The sequence below is a fragment of the Balaenoptera musculus genome, chromosome 11, assembly GCF_009873245.2.
Source record: "Balaenoptera musculus isolate JJ_BM4_2016_0621 chromosome 11, mBalMus1.pri.v3, whole genome shotgun sequence".
Lineage (NCBI taxonomy): Eukaryota > Metazoa > Chordata > Mammalia > Artiodactyla > Balaenopteridae > Balaenoptera > Balaenoptera musculus.
The window spans coordinates 20,512,983-20,536,553 of record NC_045795.1 but is presented as its reverse complement, the minus strand read 5'-3'; the positions used below and the strand labels follow the sequence as shown (position 1 = coordinate 20,536,553).

Here is a 23,571-nt window from a genome sequence, read left to right as displayed (position 1 = left end):
TCAAAAAAAAAATCCATCATAAAAAATGAAGTTTAAATTCATCCATTTTCAAACAGAAACAGAGAATTCATCAAAAGTAGGCTAGCACTGAGAAAAAAAGCTAAAGTTAGTTTTTAGGGAGAAATAAAATTATCCCAGATGGTAGATTGGAGATACAAAAAGGAAAAGAGGCAACAGAAATGATCAATACGTGGATGATTCTAAAGGAATATTGTATAAATTGATAGTAGTATGTAAAGAAACCCCAGTTCTCAAAGCTGATTACCTAGTGGAGGCAAAACCACTATCGTCACCCACGTGACAACTGGAAACACGTGCACGTTCCTCAACCATCACGTTTACTCTGACTTTTCTTCTTAAGCCACAGATAATTTACCTGCTAACCATTAATACTAAGTTTCTTTATTATTTGTTACATTAGTTCATCTTTGACCAGGATTTATTGATCTGTTATGATGACTCTGTTCTGATACACCTGAACATGCCTTCTCCAACACACTATATGCAAATTGTTGTACAATCTTTGCCAACACATTCTGATGAATTCTGTGGTCCCAGAATCTAATAATATATATTCAAAAAAAATTTTAATGCCTTATCAAATTTTAACAGTCATGTTAAATGCATGCCTAATCTTGAGGAAAAAAAAACAGTAAAGGAAAATTTCAGAGACTGAACATGAAGGAAGAGCTTGATTCCAGAGAGGTAAATGACCATCAAAGCCATTGGCTGTCTTGGAGAAATTGTGCATCCTGGGTGTTATAACGGACACCCAGTTATAATGGACAAACAGAGCATAAGAGATAATATCCCAAAACCACTCATAAAAGAAAAGTCAGAATGAAAATGCTGATATATACCTGTAACCACTAAGGACTACAACCTCACATCACTACTACCATGTAGCTCATATATAAACTTGAAGGAAAGTTTTGGAGGAAAATCTCCAAGCTGAGAGGTAGCAGTGTTCAGGCAAATACTCCAATTGCTCCTTGTCCCACAACTTTGGCCAAGGAGAGACAATTTGTACTCACCATGGCCAAATTTCCCATAGAGAGGAGCCCCCCCACCATCATGTGCTAGGACTTATGGTATCAGAAAGGCTAGGAACATCACTATAACCATGGAAGCTCCCTGATCAGAGAGGTAGCCTTACTAGAAAAGAACTCCAGGAGACCAGGGTGTGTTTTCTCCCCCTGAGCATGGAGCCCACTCAGCCTGTTCTTCCAATGAACTCATTCAGACCTGCTGAGCTGACTTCCCCCAAAGGTGGCAGGAAACATGGCTCCAGAACTGTCCAAAGTTGTCTCTGCCCAGTGAGGAAACTTATGTCTCAGCCTCAGCTACAAAGGGAGAGGAAAAACTGAATAAAGACTCTTCTGAACATTTGAAAAAATAAACCAATCTTCACAGTGGTTTGAGGCCCTAATTCAAATTCTATTGTGTCCAAATGCCATAAGCCAAGAATTGAATTTCTAGTAGTCCACAGATGCCTAGTAAAAGTAAATAAATTTTTTTTCTGGAGAGACTCTAAATTCATACTCCAGAATTTCATTATGCATAAAGTTTTGGTGAATATGATTTTACAATCAATCAAAAATTATAAAATGCTTGAGGAAATAATGTGTTATGTGAGAGATGAATAAAAACCACCGAATCAAATCCTCAGAGATATTGGACATATAAGTATATATTTAAAGAAGTAAAAGAGAGGATTGAAAATATAAATAAAATATAAATAAGAAAAAATATAAATATAAACTTAAGAAACATAAGTTTAGACAAAGAACTAAATCTAACCTCTTGCAATTAAAAATATAAAAATTAAAAATTCAGATTAAGTACAGCTAATAAGAGAATTAGTGAGGCTTCTGCCTCGATTAATGGGAGAGTAAGTAATTTGGACCAATTCTCTTAAGAAAGACAATTTAAAAGCCTGAAAAAATGTATAAACCTACATGCACAACAATTTTACTCCTTCCATAAGGGAGTCAACAGACATCCAAAGTCCCACCTAGTTATGGCATCAAGTTCAAAGTGCAGGATGTATCACCCTTTACTGGGAGATAATGCATAATGGCCCTCTATATCAGGAATTATGTGCTCCATCATTACGTACTGTATACAATGGTAGCATAGCAATCCAGTAGCTGCAATAAATACTTCCTTTCAGAAAAGGAGGATTGGAAAACAAACAGCAATCATTTGTCCTTAGTAATGCTGACACACTGCTAGGCAGACATTTTGAGAGTCACATCCTGATGAATGTTTAAATGTTCTTCAATCAGGCTCAGAAACAGATGAAGGTAGGGACTGGAGGATCTTTGGAGTGGTCTCCCTTGATTAGTGTGTTTGGCATAGAGGAAGGTGAGTGAATCCAATGTTTATGGAGCAGAGTGCAGGCTGGAAAGTAACTATTGCAGCTACAATAATTTTTTTGGTTCTCCTCTTGGGCATTTCCCCACTTCCTTGAAATTAGATATATTTATATAACTTATTTTGGCCAGTGACATATGAGAGAAAGTGATATGCATTTATTCTGAAGAGAAACATTGAGAACTAAGCGGCCACTCTCTCGGACACAGCAACTGGCAACAATCAGAATGTCAACTGCAACTCCATTGACCAGGATCCAGGAATGAAGAGATGTGGAGCATAAGCTCTAGCCAACTTGCTATGGACATTTAGTTTAAACAAAAACCAAATCTCTGCCATTAAAAGCCACTAGGATTCGCGGTGGGGGGGGGGCAGTGGGTAACTGTTACTGTAGTATAACCTACTCTATCTTGACTGGTCAGGAGGATCTATCCAGAATGAATCACATTAAGAAAAAAATTATAGAAAATACAGAATATGTGGACTCAGTGAGAAGGCCCAACATACATTTAACTGGAGTTCCAGAAAACAGAATAGGGCAGAAGTTAAATTTGAAGAGAAAATGATTGTTTTCTAGTTTTTCAGAAATATAGCAATTCACATCTTTAAGGAGTCCATTAATGACAAGTAGGATAAACAAAAGAAATCCACAGTTGCACACCTCATAGAGAATTTACAGAAAAGTAAAGACAAAAAGAAAGTCATACAAGCAGTAAGAGAAATAAGAAAGGTTGCCTTCAAATGAGCAACAGTTAAACTAATCTCTAACTCTTCATCCACAAAAAAGGAAGCCCAGAAGACAGTAGAATATCTTCAGTATACTAAATGAAAATAACTGCCAACTTAAATTTGTAAACTCAGTGAAAATATTTTTTTAAAGGAGATAACATATTTCAAGCAAACAAAAATCAAGGAGGTTCAATTCATTAATGGGCATTTAAAGAATGTTTTTAAGCATAAGAAAGTTGGAGGTACAAACAGGAATGAAGAACAGTAAAAGTGGTGTGTGCAAATCCACTTATTTACTTATTTGTTTTATTGTACAAAATAATAATAGTGTCTTGTGGAGTTTTTTAAAAACTACGTGTATAGAATGAATGAAGTAGAGTAGACAGTAACAATAGTAAATTAATCAGGAGAGGATAAATGGAATAATTATTCCAAAGACTTCATGTTCTCTTGCCATAGGATAAAAGTATTAATAGAGTTTGGTGCACCAAGGATACATGTTGTAATTTCTAGGGTAATAATTTTTAAAATACAGAAAAATATCTATAAATTTCAAAGTAACTGGAAAATGAAATAAAAAGCACTTTCTTTAATAAAAGAGGGCAAGAAACAAGAGAAAAAGCAATATAGACCAGGAGTTGTCAATGTAAAGCCAACAAAATAAGTAGGTAAATTAAGATACATCACTATTTATTCAGAGACTACAGAATTATTCTCCAGCTTTCATTTTTAAATTGCATAAGTGTTTGTGTGTGTGTGTGTGTGTGTGTGTTAAAATAAAAACCACATAACATAAATTTACCCTCTTAACAAATTTTGAGTGTACATTACAATATTGTATAGTTAGTATTGTTAACTATATGCACATCGTTGTATAACAGATCTTTAGAACTTTGTCATCTTGCATGATTGAAGCTCTATACCCACTGAACAAGAACTCCCTGTTTCCCCTCCTCCTGGACCCTCTAATTTTTTAATACATAAAGATTAGTATTAAATTTGGGGGGTATGTGTATTAAAATTCCAAGACATAGAGTGTGGAACTTTCAAACCAGGAGAGAGGGGAAAACATGGAATAAAAAAATTTTTTAAAAAGGAAGCAAAAGCCCCTCAATGTGAAAGAAGGTAAGAAATGGTGTGGGGGTTGGGGGTAGGACTATAGGTAGAAGATAGGACAAATTGAAAGCACAAAGACAGATGGTAGAAACAAATACAAATATACCAAAGATCGCAATAAATATAGATGGACTAAACGCTGCAATTAAAGGACACATTTTGTAAGACTAAAAACAAAAGCCATTCATATGCTATTTATATATAAAATACATACCTAAAATAAAGATGTAGAAACATTGAAAGTTGTAAGGACAGCATAAAAAATGAAGTAAATATTAACCAACAAAAGATGATATTATATTATCAGGAAAAAAGTTTTTCTTTAAGCAAAAATACTAGAAACGATGAGAATCAGCTACTTAGTATTTTACAGTGTATATTTCCCCAGCAAAATATCTTGTTCAAGTCTTAGCTCACCTACTTATAAGATATGTGACCTGGAAACATTTCTTAATTGAAGTCTCAGTGTCTCCAGCTGTAAATGGCTAAGATGACATAGAAACCTCATGCGGTTAAGGTAATTACCAAATCAGATCATGTATGCAAGTGTCAGATGTTTATGTGTTCAATGCATAACAGCTATAAGTATTTTTAGTCTCATATACTTTTAAATCAGGAAAAATAAAAGTGTTTTTGCTATCCTATTGTTTAGCATTCTGAAAATGTTAGCAAACACAATTGTCAAGAAAACTTAATTACGGATATGTACAATGTAAGTGTAGAGGAAAAATATAACATTATGTACAGAAAATGCAATTGTCTTCCTGGGGAAAAAAAAATTAAAGTTAGGTAGCATACTGTGGAAAAATCTAAAGCACAGTATCAACCAATATTGCAAAATACCTATGGGTATTTTGAAAATTGTACAAAGTCCATATGATGTCCAAATCGTACAAAGTCCAAAAAGTTGCTGCACACCTATTGAGCAACATCAGTGAAAATATTAGACGGGAGAGGCACGTCAAGTTTCTAGGTTGGAAATGTATAATATCGCTTATATGTGGAATCTAGAAAAATGGCAGAGATTAACTTATTTGCAAAGGAGAAATAGATCTACAGATGTAGAAAACAAACTTATGGTTACCAAGGGGGGAAGGGGGGGTAGGATGAATTGGGCTATTGGGATTAACATATATACACTACTATATATAAAATAGATAACTAATGAGAACCTACTGTATAGCACAGGGAACTCTACTCAATGCTCTGTGGTGACCTAAATGGGAAGGAAATCTAAAAAAGAGTGGATATATGATTCACTTCGCTGTACAGCAGAAACTAACACAACATTGTAAAGCAACTATGCTCCAATAAAAATTAATTTTAAAAAAGTTTCTAGGTTGGACTTCAATTCCAAATCGCAATAGATTCTATTAACTTAAAATTACCACAAGCTTTATTATTTATCATTAAATTTCTAAGCACATCTTGGTTTTTTCCTCCACTTTCTGTTTGCCTACTACCTGTCAAATTTGGCATGTTTGATTACAGAAATCACTGTAATTCAATATATTTAATGTCTAGTTTGTCAGGAAACATTGTTTTATTTTTTTCAGCGTCTACTCTTAATTATATTTTAAATGAAATTGATGATGATTTAATAATGGTCAAGTTCCGAAAAGAATACATTCTATATAATAAAGTTTCATTTCAAACCGGAAGGAATGGATTGATTTTTTAAAAACATAGTGGCAAGCCCACCTGAAAAATACAATTACACTCTGTTCTCATATTTACCCCCAAGTTAATTCTAGGTGATTAAAAAATGTAAATGAAGAAAGGAAACAATAAAGATACTAAAGTAAAATAGGAGTTAATAATTATTTAAGCTTTAGGCAGGACATCCTTGAAAAGCATGGCACCAGAGACCAAAACCCAATCACAATGCATTTTACATTTAACTACATAAAATTTAACCTCAGCTGATGAAAAAGTAAAGGGTAAAGTGGTAAAGAAAATCTGAAACATAATTGAAATTTAATGTCATCTTTGAATATGGATTCCAAAAATAAATGACTTGTGCACAGAATCCACCAACATATTAAAATATATATGACACCGTGATTAAGTAGGCCATTTTCTGTGAAAGTAAAAGTGACTCTATCTATTAATAAAATCTGTTAATGAAACTGATCATATTAATAGGCTGAAAGAGAAAATGTGTCAACAATTTTTATAAATAAGGAAAGCATATTTGACAAATCTTATTCAAAAGCATTGCTCTATATGTAATTAACCACCAATATATTCAAATTTATAGCAACAAAAAGTGAAAAACAACTTTAAAGAAATAAGGGATGCTTTTGTAAATTTTATAAATCTAAACTCTGGATTACTAACCAGTCAGTAACGGTTAGGATATAGTCAAATATTTCCTGATATGCAAACATGTTTATGAGATATTTCTAAATGAAAAACCATATGCATTCTTGGCTTTAGCACTATATACATACAATGTCCTTTTTATACATGAAAAATTATATATACATAGGTCTAAATCAAAACATGGAAAGATAAATAATGATTATCTTAGTAGAGTGAAATGGCTTTTTTGGTTCCTTATGATAGTGTTTTGCTGTGTTTTAGTGACCTGTGTTGAGCCTATATTAATTTTAATATTACATTTTAAATGTTACAAAACAACGTTACAAATTTATAATTTTTTCACTTTAATTCCTCAGGATCAAGACTCTCCCTGGCTTAAAATCTTCTTCATGATGGTAGCCAATAATGTGATAAGCCTAATCTTCTACCTTATATTTGCTAAAGCAGAAATTCAAGACTGGGCTAAAGAAACACAAAACAGTTATCTCTGAAGGTAAGAAGTGATCCGATTAAGGGCAGATTTTGAAGCTGGGGATGCAGGAAACAGAGGAGTTAAAGATGGCCCCTGAGCAAACTGTGGTGTTGCTGAGATGGGAAAAAATAAGGGGTGCAGGTTTGGGGGAGAAGAGGGGGCCATGTAAAGTCTGAAACTATTTGACATCCTGATGAGATGGCATGCAGCCCAGCGGATATACCGGTCTAGAATTCTTGAGAGATACTGGGGCTAGAGATATAAATTTGGGAGCCTAGGCCTCTCTGACATCTAAAGGTGAGGAAGAGAGGGGGATGCTTGCAAGGGAAACTGGGAAGGGCCTTTGGTGAAGTAGGAAAGACAGTTGAGGAATGTGGTGTCTAAGAAGAAAAGTGAAAAAGGTGGGAATGAGTACCAGTGGCAAATGCTATCAAGGGGTCAAATGATATAAGGTCTGTGAATTTATTAATGTGTTTGGCAAGAGGTACTTTAAAGGTGATCCTGACTAGAGTGGTTTTCAATGAATGATGGAGACAAAGCATCCATTAAAGTTCAAAGGAGAATCTGATATTGTGCCTTTCTTCTCTAAACTCTGTCAGTGGTAAATAAATAAGTAGGAAAAATGTATTTTTGTAGAATTAGTTCAGCTAGTACACAAATAAGAATTGATGGATGTAGAAAATCCCCATTTTGCAAACCCCAGTGAATTAAGGGATCTAGGGTTGAGCATCAGTGGCTGATATCACAAAGAGAGACATAGAGACATTGTGTACATCCTGGTGAAAAAATGCACCACCACCAAGGTCTTGCTAAAAAGATCAAACTGAATGTGATCGAGCCTCAGGATACAGCTACTGTTTTGTAATAAATATAGAAAATAGAGAATATGTTGAACTAAATCCTAAGGATATCATCAGCAAACCTAAACTGTCTTATAATTGTCTTTAACAAATGAATTATAAGGAAAAAGAAGAGTGATGGAGGGGGAGTCTCTAGATTCAAAGAGACTTAAAAGACATACAAAATTTTTTAAAACTGGCAAAACTAAAGTCTACAGTGATACATATGTGGGTAATAAATCTACAAAGACATGCACAGAAGACATTACACTAAATGTCAGGATACTCATTACCTTTAGGGGGAGGGAGAGGTTGTGATTAGGAGAGGCCACATGGAAAACTGCTGGGATCCTGGTGATAGTCTGTTTTTCATATCCAAAGTTATTATTAAAAGAGTGTTCATTGGGCGGAGACTTTAGGGTTCTCTATATGGAGTACCATGTCATCTTCAAATGATGACAGTTTTACCTCTTCCCTTCTGATTTGGATACCTTTTATTTATTTTTCTTGTCTGATTGCTATGGCTAAAGAAGTGGAGACAGCAAGAATAGACAGCCCTATAAAGGAGAGCTGAGAAACGGCATGGTACAGCAGGGAGTTTTTTATATGTTTGTTGTTTTAGAATTAGATGTAATAGTATATAAACTGATGGTATAATCCAATAGTGAGGTTTCACAACGTTGGAGAGAAAATGCACATGCAGAATTAAACTACTTGATTTACCAGGACTCATGCATACTATGAGACTCAGGTTGAAGCAGCAGCTGAGGCCCTGTCCATAGGGAACTTAGAGAGCATGGCACAGAGGATGGAGGTGTGCCTCGGTGGGCATTTGCAGTAGAGCTCTCCTTGAAGACTGTGAGCTTCTGCAAGGTACAGTCTAATGGCTTCACCCACTGAAAATCGCCCCAGGTATTCACCCAGGTCCCCTCTTCCTCTCCCTAAAAAACCACCATGAGAGAGAGAGAGACAGAGAGAGTAAGAGAGAGGCAGGCTGGTGAAGGGGCTCTGAACACCAGGCACATGTGTACATCCACAGAAAAAAAAAAGGGGAGCAATGCACCAGGCTGTAGAAGTCTGGAGAGTTCTGCCTTTCTTGGCCAGGAAGTGCTGCTGCTACTGATAACAGCAATTTTATAGGCAAAGAAAGTATTTGTGCTCAAGTAAACTTTGATTACACAAATTATGTACATATTAAAAAAGTGTGTATGATTCCTCGTTAAAAAAAAAAAAAAGAAGAAGTCCAGAGGGGATGAAATCCAAGCACAGAGCAGAGGCTGGCCTTGGATACAAACCCAGAGTTTATCCATAGTAGCTGAGAGAAAGTAGGGTTTATGGACACAGACTTGGTAGGTCAGCACATAGGTTGGCATTTTGTCTGTGCAATAAACAGTGAGGTTTTCACTTAAACTGTCCTCACTTCTTTTCATTCTTTTTTCTTTTTTTCTGTTCAGTGGCAGTGATTTCTCCTACTCTGTCTTCCAGCTCACTGATCTGTTCCTCTGTATCATTTAGTCTACTATTGATTCCTTCTAGTATATTCTTCATTTCAGTTATTGTATTCTTCCTCTCTCTTTGGTTGTTCTTTTATATTTTCTAACTCTTTGTTGAAAACTTCTAATTTCTCATTCTGTGCATCCATTCTTCTCCCGAGTTCTTTCATCATCTTTATGATCATTACTCTGAACTCTTTCTCAGGTAGATTGCCTATTTCCACTTCACTTAGTTCTTCTTCTGGGATTTTATCTTGTTCCTTCATCTGGGACGTGTTCTTCTGCCACCTCATTTTGTCTCGGTTGCTATTAGTATTTTTATGTATGTAGTTGGTTAGTTATATTTCTCGACCTTGGAGAAGTGGCCTTCTGCAGGAGAAGTCCTATGCATTCTTGCAGCATACTCCTCTCTTGTCACCCAAGGTATAAGCTTTAGGGATTCCCCCTAAAAGGGCTGTGTGTTGTGGTCCTTCTGTTGTGGCAGTCTGACTATGTGGGTGGTCTGGTAGTCTTGGTTGACCCCTGGCCCGGTTGGTTGCCAGGCCTTGCCTTGTGTGGATGCTGTTGCCTAGTAGGGCCTGGTCACAGGTGGCTGACTGCAGAGCCCCTCACAGGGCCCCAGGGTTAGTGCTGGCTCACTGGTGGGTGGATTAAGGGTCCAGAAGGCTCCAGTGCTATTCCCCCCCGCCATTGGCGGGTGAAGCCAGGTCCTAGTGTTAGTGCTGGACTACTGGCAGGCAGAGCCAGGTCCTGGAGTTTGGCTGCAGGGCCCAGGGATCCCAGAGCTGCTTCCAGATTGCTGGGGGAGGGGGTGGGGCTCCTGACACAGTTGCATATGAGGTCCTTCATGTCCCTGTGTTGTCCTGCTAGTGGGCAGGGCTGGGGCCCAGCTGGTCCCAGGGTAGGATGTGACCTGCTACGAGTGTGCTGTGTGGCGCTCAGGCTGTGGGACTGTGGTTTTCTTGTGTCTGGTGTCTGCCCCCTGGTGGGTGAGGCTGGTCTGGAAGCTAGTGCAGGCTTCCTGGAGAGCAAGGTCAGTGCCTGCCCACTGGTGGGAGGAGCTGGGTCTTGGTCTTCTGGTGGGCAGGGCTGTGTGTAGACGCCATGTCTAGAGGCAGCTGTGGGCTCAGGAAGTTTTTAGGCAGCCTGTCTGCTGATGGATGGGGTTGTGCCCCCACCCAGTTAGTTGTTTGGTCTGAGGCATCCCAGCATTCCAGACTGTTGGGTGGGGCCAGGTCTTGGTGCTAACAAGCCAGAGAGAGGATCCCACACAGTGGCACCCGCCAGCATCAGTGGCTCCCAAATATGTATGCCACCAGTGTCTGTGTCCGCAGGGTGAGCCGCAGCTGCCCCTCACCTCTCCAGGAGACTCTCCAAGACCAGCAGGTAAGTCTGGCCCGGGCTTGTATCAAATTACTGCTTGTGCCCTGGGTCCTGGTGCGTGGGAGGTTTTGTGTGCATCCCTTAAGAGTGAAGCCATGAAGCCTCTATTTCCCACAGTCCATTGGGACTCCTGAAATTAAGACCCACAGGCCTTCAAAGCCAAATGCTCTGGGGGCTTGTCTTCCTGGTGTAGGACCCCCAGGCTGGGGAGCCTGATGTGGGGCTCAGAACTCTCCTATGGGGAAACCTCTGTACTATAATTATTCTCCAGTTTGTGGGTTGCCCACCTGAGCATATAGGACTTGATTACATTGTGAGTCCTCCCCTCCTACCCATCTCATTGTGGTTCTTCTTTCTGCCTTTAGTTGTAGATCTTTTTCTGATAGGTTTCAGTCATTTTCATAGATGATTATTCTGCAAGTAGTGATTCTGATGTGTTTGTGAGAGGAGGTGAGCTCAGGGTCTTTCTACTCCCACATCTTGGCCAATCTCCAAGGTTTTTACTTAAGAGACAGGAGTTGAGAGAAATGGAAAGAAAAGGAATCCACATTGGAAAAGGGTAAAATTACCATTATGAGTTGATGATATGATTGTTTACCTAGAAAATATAACTGGGTTGGCTGGAAAGCTACAGAAACAATAAGTGCACACAGTAAGTTTCCTGACTAACCTATTAATACAGAAAATTTTTTTCATGTTAAAAAATAACTAGTTAGCAAAATTATTGAAAGAAATGATCCAAATGATAGTTGGAGGGAAATCTGATGTGATCAATCAAAAATTTACTTGACTCAGTTTGCCAGCACCAAGAAATTTCCAAAATGGTGCACTCACAAAAATTCACCAGGATGCATTTATGCTCAAGATTGCTGATTAGAAATGACAAAAATCTGGATCTGGAATTAAACATGTCTACCAATGGCGTCTTCGTTAATAAATTTTGTAAGTGAGTGGAATATAACCAGCAGCTGAAAAATATAGGATCTCATACAAATATTTTAATATAGAAATTACTGAGGCCATTGCTATGAATAAGCACATAACAACACTAGGAAATATTCCATAGGTGTTAGCGAAAGTTTGTCTTCTATTTCCAAGGTACAGAGTTGGGCACAGCTATGGAAGCAATCACACTACTTTATTCAGACCCTATAAATCTTACTTGTTTCTATATATTTGACCTATTTAAATACTAAAAGTTATACTAAAGTTTTCCATGATTGTTATTTCTATTCATTTCTGTTTATGTCCAAGCAGTCATTATTGAATATTCTGATGTTATATTACAATTTCAAAAAGATTTTGACAAGTATATCTTAATTGAAAATTAAATTTTGATTTTGTAAAGTTATCAGCCTTTTCCATTTTATGATTTTTACTCAATTGACTTTCTGATATTGATATTGCATCCTCAAATTTTATGCATGTGTGTGCTTGTTTTAGATTCCCAGGAATACTTTTTCATAGCCTTTAAATTCCGCCTTTCTGAGTCATTTCATTTAGTATGTGTTTCTTACAAAAGGTATATAGTTGGGTTCAATAATTTCACCCATTCCGAGACTTGTCTCCTATGTTAGCTGAGTTTAACCCAACTGCATTCATTATGATTACAAATATATTTCATTTTCTGTCATTTTATTTTATATTCCCTTAAAAAAAAGTCCTCCTCCTCCTGCCCCCTTGCCTGCCTCTAGTAATTTGGAAGGTTTATGAAATATTGTAAGTTTGGGTTGTGCTTACACTCTAATGAAATCTTTGAAAATGTGTTCATTTTCCATTACCATGCTACATTCTTTTCCTGCCTTCTTTTCCTTCCGAAATATTTAACATATTCGACTTTTCTAATTACTTTTCTCTGGCTAGGACCGATTCTCCCTGAGCTTGTAATTCCCCAAGCATGGTTTGGGTAGAATTTTCTCAGTTCTCCTGTTTACCTGGTCGCAGTTTCCATCTTCCAATCAGGCTGCAGCTGGAGGTCTGGGAGTTTGAATCCACTTTTCAGACCCTAGGCAAGAGGACAGCTCAGGGAACACCAGCCTGGGTAATGGGGTAGTTCCGCAGACGTTTTCCTTAGCTTTGCTTTTTGTTTTGATGTGCTGATGGTTGTTTCTTCAGTCATCTGTGTCTTCAGGGCTGTCAGCCATAATCAGAGGTATTTTTCCCTGTCAGTCAAACTGACACACTGTTGCAAAGGTGATCAATCCCAACTTCCCATCTTTATTTAAGAAATTGGGGGAAAACAAGAAAGAGCTGAGTCACAGCCATGTGTTTCTCCTCCAGCCCAGAAGCCATTGCCAAAGGACCTGGGACACCAGAATTGCAAGGGTCCACCTGGTTCCCAGATGCCCTGGCCCTGGGTCATTACCCTCTCTTACTTCCAGACGAATGTACCAAACTTTTGAGTCTGGTAGGCATCGTGAGTTGATTTCCAATGTCGCTTTTTCATTTGATCCCCATTGTTTTGAATTTAGCAAATAGTCCTTGTTGTTTTTGGCATGGTGTAGTGCTCTAGTCTTTGTAATTTTCTGATTTTGCTTCTTTGAATTTATTTCAGTGGGTTCCAGATATAGTAGTTGTGTAAAGGGACATACATTCTGCCTGTGAAAGTTCGTTTAGAGCAAGGCTTCTCAACTTTTTTGTGATGGACCTCAATTCACAATATAATGCCCAGAATTCCAAAGGAGAAAGATTATAGTGAAATAGTTATCAAGATATTTTAAAAACATGTTTATGATCATATATATGCTCCTTTATTAATTCATTAAATAATGAGAGCTAATTACAGGTCTAATAGAACCACTGTAATTTCAAAACAGTGTTGAGCAAAACAGCATATTTTGCAATATTGGTAATAACTGTAATGACATAAGAAGATATCTGTGATTTCTTATGGTGTCAGTCATCAGTACCGCTAATATTACTGTGGTTTGTTGCCTACATTCATAATAGATAGAAATGTTAAATTTCAGCCAGAGGTTGGGGGTATAAAGATGTAATTTTTTTCTATAAAGTTCACAGATCCCACATTAAGAACCCCTGCTTTCTAATATTCAACCAGATAAAAAAATACATTTAAAGCATTTTTATAAGTGCTGAGAAGTGAGCTACATCATCAGGACTTCTATTCCTAAAGGAGCTTTATGTTTTGTTGTGTGTGGTAGGGTGTGTGGGGAGGGGGGTACAGGGAGAGAAGATGAATGATATCTATAGTTTAAAAGTTAAGACAATTCCGGTACTAATAGCCCATAAAGAACATGAAAGAGGGTAACATCATAGAGAGAGTCCAGGAGATCTGCTTTAGTTGCAGATATAGGACGTGACATTTGTGTTGAGACTTCAGTGATGAGAAGGAGAGCCTCATGACAATCAGGGGAAAGAGTGCTCCGAGCATCAAAAATAACCAAGGGAAGGACCTAGAGATGGGAATGAGCTCAGGCTACCTAAGAGGGAGAGCAGAGGGCAGTGTGGTTGGAATCTAGTGAGTGACGGGAAGTGAGATTGGGAACTAGTTAAGGGCCAGATCCTGTAGAGCTTGAAGATCATGGTAAGAGCTTGGTCTGAATGTAATTCTATTCATAATTGGATCAATTAAATGCTTTTGAGGAGGGAGGTGACTTACCTCATTAATGCTGTATAGAGATCCTCTGGCTACCTTCTAGAAAAGGGTCTCTAGGAAAACAAGAGTGGAGGGAGGGAGGCAGGCTGTTTCAGAAGTTCATGTCAAAGATGTTCACGGTGTGGGCTAAGATGGAGGCAGAAGGAATGGTGAGAAGCAGTTAGATGTAGACTCTGCAGGTAGAGCTGGGCAGATATGGCAGGGAGATTATGGATTGTGCAGGAGAGAGAAGAAACAAGGATGGGACCTAGATTTTGGTTTTAACAACTAAGTGAATAAGGAAGTACATTACACAGAGCTCTCAGCATTTCATTCATAGTTTGTTGTCATACTTGCCTTTGCCACCTAACTGTTTTCCATAGCGGCAGTACCATTTTACATTTCCACAAGCAATGTGTGAGAGTTCCAATTCTCTGCATCCTTGCATTTCTTATTTCCTGTTTTGTTGTTTTATTATAGCCATCTTATTGGGTTTGAAGTGGTTTTGATTTGTGTTTCTCTAATGATTTCTTTTTAACATCTTTATTGGAGTATAATTGCTTTACAATGTTGTGTTAGTTTCTGCTGTATAACAAAGTGAATCAGCTATATACATATATCCCAATATCCCCTCCATCTTGCATCTCCCTCCCACCCTCCCTATCCCACCCCTCTAGGTGGTCACAAAGCACCGAGCTGATCTCCCTGTGCTATGTGGCTGCTTCCCACTAGCTTTCTATTTTACATCTGGGAGTGTATATATGTAAATGCCACTCTCTCACTTCGTCCCAGCTTACCCTTCCTCCTCCTCATGTCCTCAAGTCCATTCTCTATGTCTGTGTCTTTATTCCTGTCCTGCCTCTAGGTTCTTCAAACCTTTTTTTTTTTTTTTAGATTCCATATATATGTGTTAGCATATGGTATTTGTTTTTCTCTTTCTGACTTACTTCACTCTGTGTGACAGACTCTGGGTCCATCCACCTCACTACAAATAATTCAATTTCATTTCTTTCTATGGCTGAGTAATATTCCATTGCATATATGTGCCACATCTTCTTTATCCATTCATCTGTTGATGGACACTTAGGTTGCTTCCATGTCCTGACTATTGTAAATAGAACTGCAATGAACATTGTGGTACATGACTCTTTTTGAATTATGGTTTTCTCAGGGTATATGCCCAGTAGTGGGATTGCTGGGTCACATGGTAGTTCTACTGTTAGTTTTTTAAGGAACCTCTATGCTGTTCTCCATAGAGGCTGTATCAATTTACATTCCCACCAACAGTGCAAGAAGGTTCCCTTTTCTCCACACCTTCTCCAGCATTTATTGTTTGTAGATTTTTTGATGATGGCCATTCTGACTGGTGTGAGGTAATACCTCATTGTAGTTTAGATTTGCATTTCTCTAATGATTAGTGACATTGAGCATCCTTTCATGTGTTTGTTGGCAATCTGTATATCTTCTTTGGAGAAATGTCTATTTAAGTTTTCTGCCCATTTTTGGATTGGGTTGTTTGTTTTTTTGATATTGAGCTGCATGAGCTGCTTGTAAATTTTGGAGATTAATCCTTTGTCAGTTGCTTCATTTGCAAATATTTCTCCCATTCTGAGGGTTGTCTTTTCGTCTTGTTTATGGTTTCCTTTGCTGTGCAAAAGCTTTTAAGTTTCATTAGGTCCCATTTGTTTATTTTTGTTTGTATTTCCATTTCTCTAGGAGGTGGGTCAAAAAGGATCTTGCTGTGATTTATGTCAAAGAGTGTTCTTCCTATGTTTTCCACTAAGAGTTTTATAGTGTCCAGTCTTACATTTAGGTCTCTAATCCATTTTGAGTTTATTTTTGTGTATGGTGTTAGGGAGTGTTCTAATTTCATTCTTTTACATGTGGCTGTCCAGTTCGCCCAGCACCACTTATTGAAGAGACTGTCTTTTCTCCATTGTATATCCTTGCCTCCTTTGTCATAGATTAGTTGACCATAGGTGCATGGGTTTATCTCTGGGCTTTCTATCTTGTTCCATTGATCTATGTTTCTGTTTTTGTGCCAGTACCATATTGTCTTGATTACTGTAGCTTTGTAGTATAGTCTGAAGTCAGGGAGTCTGATTCCTCCAGATCCGCTTTTTCCCTCAAGATTGCTTTGGCTATTCGGGGTCTTTTGTATCTCCATACAAATTTTAAGATTTTTTGTTTTAGTTCTGTAAAAAATGCCATTAGTAATTTGATAGGGATTGCATTGAATCTGTAGATGGCTTTGGGTATTATAGGCATTTTCACAGTGTTGATTCTTCCAATCCAAGAACATGGTATATCTCTCCATCTGTTTGTATCATCTTTAATTTCTTTCATCAGTGTCTTATAGTTTTCTGCATACAGATCTTTTGTCTCCCTAGGTAGGTTTATTCCTAGGTATTTTATTCCTTTTTTGCAATGGTAAATGGGAGTGTTTCCTTAATTTCTCTTTCAGATTTTTCATCATTAGTGTATAGGAATGCAAGAGATTTCTGTGCATTAATTTTGTATCCTGCTACTTTACCAAATTCACTAATTAGCTCTACTAGTTTTCTGGTGGCATCTTTAGGATTCTCTATGTATAGTATCAGTTCATCTGTAAACAGTGACAGCTTTACTTCTTCTTTTCCTATTTGGATTCCTTTTATTTCTTTTTCTTCTCTGATTGCTGTTGCTAAAACTTCCAAAAATATGTTGAATAATAGTGATGAGAGTGGACAAACTTGTCTTGTTCCTGACCTTAGAGGAAATGGTTTCAGTTTTTCACCATTGAGAACGATGTTGGCTGTGGGTTTGTCATATATGGGCTTTATTATGTTGAGGTAAGTTCCCTCCATGCCTAGTTTCTGGAGGGTTTTTATCATAAATGGGTGTTGGATTTTGTTGAAAGCTTTTTCTGCGTCTATTGAGATGCAGATGATTGAGATGATCACATGATTTTTCTCCTTCAGTTTGTTAATATGGTTTATCACATTGATTGATTTTCATATATTGAAGAATCCTTGCATTCCTGGGATAAATCTCACTTAATCATGGTGTATGATCCTTTTAATGTGCTGTTGGATTCTGTTTGCTAGTATTTTGTTGAGGATTTTGCATCTATGTTCATCAGTGATATTGGCCTGTAGTTTTCTTTCTTTGTGATATCTTTGTCTGGTTTTGGTATCAGGGTGATGGTGGCCTCGTAGAATGAGTTTGGGAGTGTTCCTCCCTCTGCTATATTTTGGAAGAGTTTGAGAAGGATAGGTGTTATCTCTTCTTTAAATGTTTGATAGAATTCACCTGTGAAGCCATCTGGTCCTGGGCTTTTGTTTGTTGGAAAATTTTTAATCACAGTCTCAATTTCAGTGTTTGTGATTGGTCTGTTTATATTTTCTATTTCTTCCTGGTTCAGTCTCAGAAGGTTGTGCTTTTCTAAGAATTTGCCCATTTCTTCCAGGTTGTCCAATTTATTGGCATATAGTTGCTTGTAGTAATCTCTCATGATCCTTTGTATTTCTGCAGCATCAGTGTTACTTCTCCTTTTTCATTTCTAATTCTATTGATTTGAGTCTTCTCCCTTTTTTTCTTGATGAGTCTGGCTAATGGTTTATCAATTTTGTTTATCTTCTCAAAGAACCAGCTTTTAGTTTTATTGATCTTTGCTATTGTTTCTTTCATGTCTTTTTCATTTATATCTGATCTGATCTTTATGATTTCTTTCCTTCTGCTAACTTTGGGGGTTTTTTTGTTGTTGTTGTTCTTCTTTCTCTAATTGCTTTAGGTGTAAGGTTAGGTTTTTTATTTGAGATGTTTCTTGTTTCTTGAGGTAGGATTGTATTGCTGTAAACTTCCCTCTTAGAACTGCTTTTGCTGCATCCCATAGGTTTTGGATCATTGTGTTTTCATTGTCATTTGTTTCTAGGTATTTTTTTATTTCGTCTTTGATTTCTTCAGTGATCTCTTGGTTATTTAGTAGTGTATTGTTTAGCCTCCATGTGTTTGTATTCTTTACAGATTTTTTTTCCTGTAATTGGTATCTAGTCTCATAGCATTGTGATTGGAAAAGACTTGATATGATTTCAATTTTCTTAAATTTACCAAGGCTTGATTTGTGACCCAAGATATGATCTATCCTGGAGAATGTTCCATGAGCACTTGAGAAGAAAATTTATTCTGTTGTTTTTTGGATGGAATGTCCTATAAATATCAATTAAGTCCATCTTGTTTAATGTGTCATTTAAAGCTTGTGTTTCTTTCTTTATTTTCATTTTGGATGATCTGTGCACTGGTGAAAGTGGGGTGTTAAAGTCCCCTACTATGATTGTGTTAATGTTGATTTCCCTTTTTATGGCTGTTAGCATTTGCCTTATGTATTGAGGTGCTCCTACGTTGGGTGCATAAATATTTACAATTGTTATATCTTCTTCTTGGATTAATCCCTTGATCATTATGTAGTAGTGTCTTTCTTTGTCTCTTGTAGTAGTCTTTATTTTAAAGTCTATTTTGTCTGATATGAGAATTGCTACTCCAGGTTTCTTCTGATTTCCATTTGCATGGAATATGTTTTTCCATCCCCTCACTTTCAGTCTGTATGTGTCCCTAGGTCTGAAGTGGGCCTCTTGTAGACAGCATATATACGGGTCTTGTTCTTGTATCCATTCAGCCAGTCTATGTCTTTTGGTTGGAGCATTTAATGCATTTACATTTAAGGTAATTATTGATATGTATGTTCCTATGACCATTTTCTTAATTGTTTTGGGTTTGTTATTGTAGGTCTTTTTCTTCTCTTGTGTTTCCTGCCTAGAGAAGTTCCTTTAGCATTTGTTGTAAAGCTGATTTGGTGGTGCTGAATTCTCTTAGCTTTTGCTTCTCTGTAAAGGTTTTAATTTCTCCATCAAATCTGAATGAGATCCTTGCTGGGTAGAGTAGGTAGACACTGGGTAGATCCTTGCTGGGTAGACACTTTAAATATGTCCTGCCACTCCCTTCTGGCTTGCAGAGTTTCTGCTGAAAGATCAGCTGTTAACCTTATGGGGATTCCCTTGTATGTTATTTGTTGCTTTTCCCTTGCTGCTTTTAATATTTTTTCTTTGTATTAAATTTTGATAGTTTGATTAATATGTGTCTTGACGTGTTTCTCCTTGGATTTATCCTGTATGGGACTCTCTGTGCTTCCTGGACTTGATTAACTATTTCCTTTCCCATATTAGGGAAGTTTTCAACTATAATCTCTTCAAACATTTTCTCAGTCCCTTTCTTTTTCTCTTCATCTTCTGGGACCCCTATAATTCGAATGTTGGTGTGTTTAATGTTGTCTCAGAGGTCTCTGAGACTGCCCTCAATTCTTTTCACTCTTTTTTCTTTATTCTGCTCTGCAGTAGTTATTTCCACTATTTTATCTTCCAGGTCACTTATGCCTTCCTCTGCCTCAGTTATTCTGCTATTGATTCCTTCTAGAGAATTTTTAATTTCATTTATTGTGTTGTTCACCATTGTTTGTTTGCTCTTTAGTTTTTCTAGGTCCTTGTTAAAAGTTTCTTGCATTTTCTCCATTCTCTTTCCAAGATTTTGGATCATCTTTACTATCATTACTCTGAATTCTTTTTCAGGTAGACTGCCTATTTCCTCTTCATTTGTTTGGTCTGGTGGGTTTTTACTTTGCTCCTTCATCTGCTGTGCATTTCTCTGTCTTCTCATTTTGTTTAACTTACTGTCTTTGGGGTCTCCTTTTCACAGGCTGCAGGTTTGTACTTTCCATTGTTTTTGGTGTCTGCCTCCAGTGGGTAAGGTTCGTTCAGTGGGTTGTGTAGGTTTTCTGGTGGAGGGGACTGGTGCCTGTGTTCTGGTGGATGAGGCTGGATGTTGTCTTTCTGGTGGGCAGGACCACATCCGGTTGTGTGTTTTGGGGTGTCTGTGAACTTATTATGATTTAGGCAGCCTCTCTGCTAATGGATTGGGTTTTGTTCCTGTCTTGCTAGTTGTTTGGCATGGGGTGTCCAGCACTGGAGGTTGCTGGTCGTTGAGTGGAGCTGGGTCTTAGCATTGAGGTGGAGATCTCTGGTAGAGCTCTCGCCGATTGATATTACATGGGGCCAGGAGGTCACTGGTGGTCCATTTTTCTGAACTCGGCTCTCCCACTTCAGAGGCTCAGGCCTGATACCCAGCCGGAGCACCAAGACCCTGTCAGCCACACAGCATACCTCCTCACTGAGCCCAGGAATGGCTGATCTCTGCTAGGTGACCTGATGCAAGTTGTCCTGATGCCTCTCTTACCGAAACTCAGAAGCAGAGCACCACTTGGATGAGCACAGGAAGGAAAGTCCAAGCTCTGACCTTTGCTGAGGCCTTCACAGCAAGGCCTGGGGCCTGGGCACTGCTGGTTCAGAAGTGGCTCATTTTAATACACCCTGGCCTAAAGTTACAGCTCGTTTCTAGAAAGGGAACCAAAAACACCGCCTCCCTGATGATTAATGATGGTGAGCATCTTTTCATTGCATATTGGTCATTTTTATATCTTCTTCAAAAAAATGTTTATTCAAGTTTTGCCCATTTTTTAATTGGGTTGTTTGTCTTTTTGTTGTTGAGTTTATGTATTCTATATATAAGACCCTTATCAGATATGTGACTTGCACAGAGTTTCTCCCATTCAGAGGTTGTCTTTTCACTTTCTTGATAGTGTTCTTTGCCACACAAAAGTTTTTAATATTTATGAAGTCTACATTATCAATTTTTTCTTTTGTTGCTTATGCTTTTGGTGTTATATCTAAGAAACCATTGCCAAGTCTGAGGCTGTGAAGAATTTACCCCTATGTTCTCTTCAAAGAATTTTATTGTTTTAGCTCTTACATTTAGATCTTTGATCTATTTTGATCTATTTTAATTTTTGTAAATTGTGTGAACTAAAGGTCCAGATTCATTCTTTAGAATGTAGCTATTCAGTTATCCCAGGACAATTTGTTAAAAAGACTATTCTTTCCCCATTGAATGGTCTTGGCATGTTTGTCAAAAATCAGTTGACCATAGACACTTTGGTTTATTTCTGGACACTTAATTCGATTCCACTGGTCTATATATTTATCCTTATGCTAGTACAACTCTGTCTTGATTACTGTTGCTTTGTAGAGAGCTTTGAAGTGTGAGTCCTCCAACTTGGTTCTTCTTTTTCAAGAATGTTTTAGCTATTCTGGGTCCCTTGCAATTCTGTATTAATTTTGGAATCAGCTTGTCAATTTCCACAGAGAAACTGCTGGGATTCTGATAGAAATTGCATTAAATCTATGGATCAATTTCAGGAGTTTTGCCATTTTAACAGTATTGAAGTCTTCCACTCCATGAACATCGATTCTTTTCATTCATTTAAATCTTCTCTCATTTCTTTCAACAATGTTTTATACTTTTCAGAGTGTAAGTCTTACATTTCTATTGTTAACTTTATTCCTAAATTTATTCTTTTTTATGCTACTTTAAATGAAATTAGTTTAATTTTTGGATTGTCCATTGCAAGTATATAGAAATATGACTGATTTATGTATATCAATCTTGTATCCTTAAACCTTGCTGAACTCATTTATTAGTTCAAATAGTTTTTTAGTGGTTCTTTACAATTTCTATATAGAAGATTATGCCATCTGTGAATATAGTTTTATTTCTTCTCTTCCAGCCTAGGTGCCTTTTATTTCTTTTTCTTGCCAAGATGCCCTGCCTAGAACCTCTACTAGGATGTTGAATAGAAATGGCAAGAGTGGACATCCTTGTCTTGTTCTTGATCTTATAGGGAAAACACACATTTAAAATTTTTTTCAAAGCCTTTCTCTAACTCCACTCTCCTAAGGCTTTTACTTTTATGTAATCCTAAGTTGTTTTAGAACCATATGACTTTTAAAAAATCACATCCTGAGCAATATCTGTGAGGTACCCTAACACCTCACATTGGAATTTCATGTCTGTTATATATGGCCACCTACAGCAAGTCTTCAATGTAACATCATCATACACCCTGTTACAGAATTAGTCACCATAAATTTGGCCAAATACAGGCCGTCCTAGAAAAGAGGAAACAGAGAAATCTTTATTTCTTCTGATGGACTATGTGCACTTAAAGCAGTGACACTTTGGTGAGAGATGTCAACTTTTTTCTCAGTCTTGGGTGAAATACCTGTGTTGCATAGCATTTTCCCTCCTGTGGATAAAACGCATCATGGTTGCTTACGTTAAAGGAATGTTTATATTCATTTAACACGTAGAAACACATGTGGGGGTACTTACTGGTAGTTATTAGGCAACATAAGTAACTGTTTCCACTGGGAAACCCAGAAAACGTCTGTTTGTATGAATGGCATGTTTTAGTGTGCCTTCCTCATCATTGCCCCAGATAGGCTCCCGTACTGATACCCAAATTAAGCACCTTGGCCACTTCCCCTTTTTGGGTTTTGGAGAACATTATATCAGATGAGTTGATCTGGACACCTGCTAACCAGGTGAAGCTAGGTTTCAGTCCAGTTTTCCATATAGCACTGTCCCAATTGCCACAGGTTTTGGTAGCTTGTTCTTTGAAAGGACTGGGAATGCTTCTGAGCAGGACCAGAGTGTGTGGTTGGTGGAGGATCACAAAAAGAAGTTTCATTTTCATTTTCTTAGTAACAAATAGTTACAAAGAATGGGAATTTGGTCAAGTACAAAAAGTGTGCCTTGTGAATGCTGTGGATAAAATGTATTCCTATTAGGGAGAGCAGCAATATCAAACTACCTGAGTCCCAAACCCCAGGAGTGTGCAGTGTTTTTATTTTCAGGATACAGCATAGGTATAGAGCAAATGGTGGATGGTTTCATACCACGTGCTTGGACCTAGCAAGATATTGGAATTGTTCAGACCTCTTACTCAGAGACTTTTGGGAGTAGGAACGAGTAAGGAGGATAAAATTGCACCATTTTTATGTCAAGAGATGAGAAGTGTAACAAATGCCTAGGATAAACTAATTGGGACAAAGAAAACAACTTGAAAAAATATACTAAGCCAGACTATTCCTTCAAACTGTTGTAAAGCTTTCTTATATCCACTGGGTATCAGGACTCAGTGACATTTATGTGTGCTTTTTTTCTTTCTCTACAAAACTTAGTGTAAAACAGAGCACTAGGAGAGCCTGGGACTGAACTCCTTATTGAGGGGGAGAGGGGCCAGCACACAAGCTGGGACTGAGGGGCAGTCACCAGCCCAAGGAAGAAGATGGCATGGAGATTCCTGGGAGGCCAGTC

The 23,571-nt window shown here is 37.7% G+C and overlaps 1 protein-coding gene across 9 annotated transcripts in view; it reads left to right on the top strand.

Moving 5' to 3' along the window:
* SLC17A1 (solute carrier family 17 member 1) overlaps nt 1-23,571 on the top strand; it is a 74,287-nt gene that overhangs the window by 48,210 nt on the left and 2,506 nt on the right. For 7 of the 9 annotated variants that reach the window (XM_036867721.1, XM_036867724.1, XM_036867720.1 and 4 more), the window contains one exon: nt 6,903-7,039. In XM_036867721.1, the coding sequence (XP_036723616.1) occupies nt 6,903-7,037 (135 nt within the window). In that variant the 3' untranslated portion in view covers nt 7,038-7,039. Of the gene's footprint in view, nt 1-6,902; nt 7,040-20,462; nt 20,798-23,571 lie in introns of those variants that run through there. The other 2 variants (XR_005021703.1, XM_036867719.1) reach the window with 2 other exon arrangements.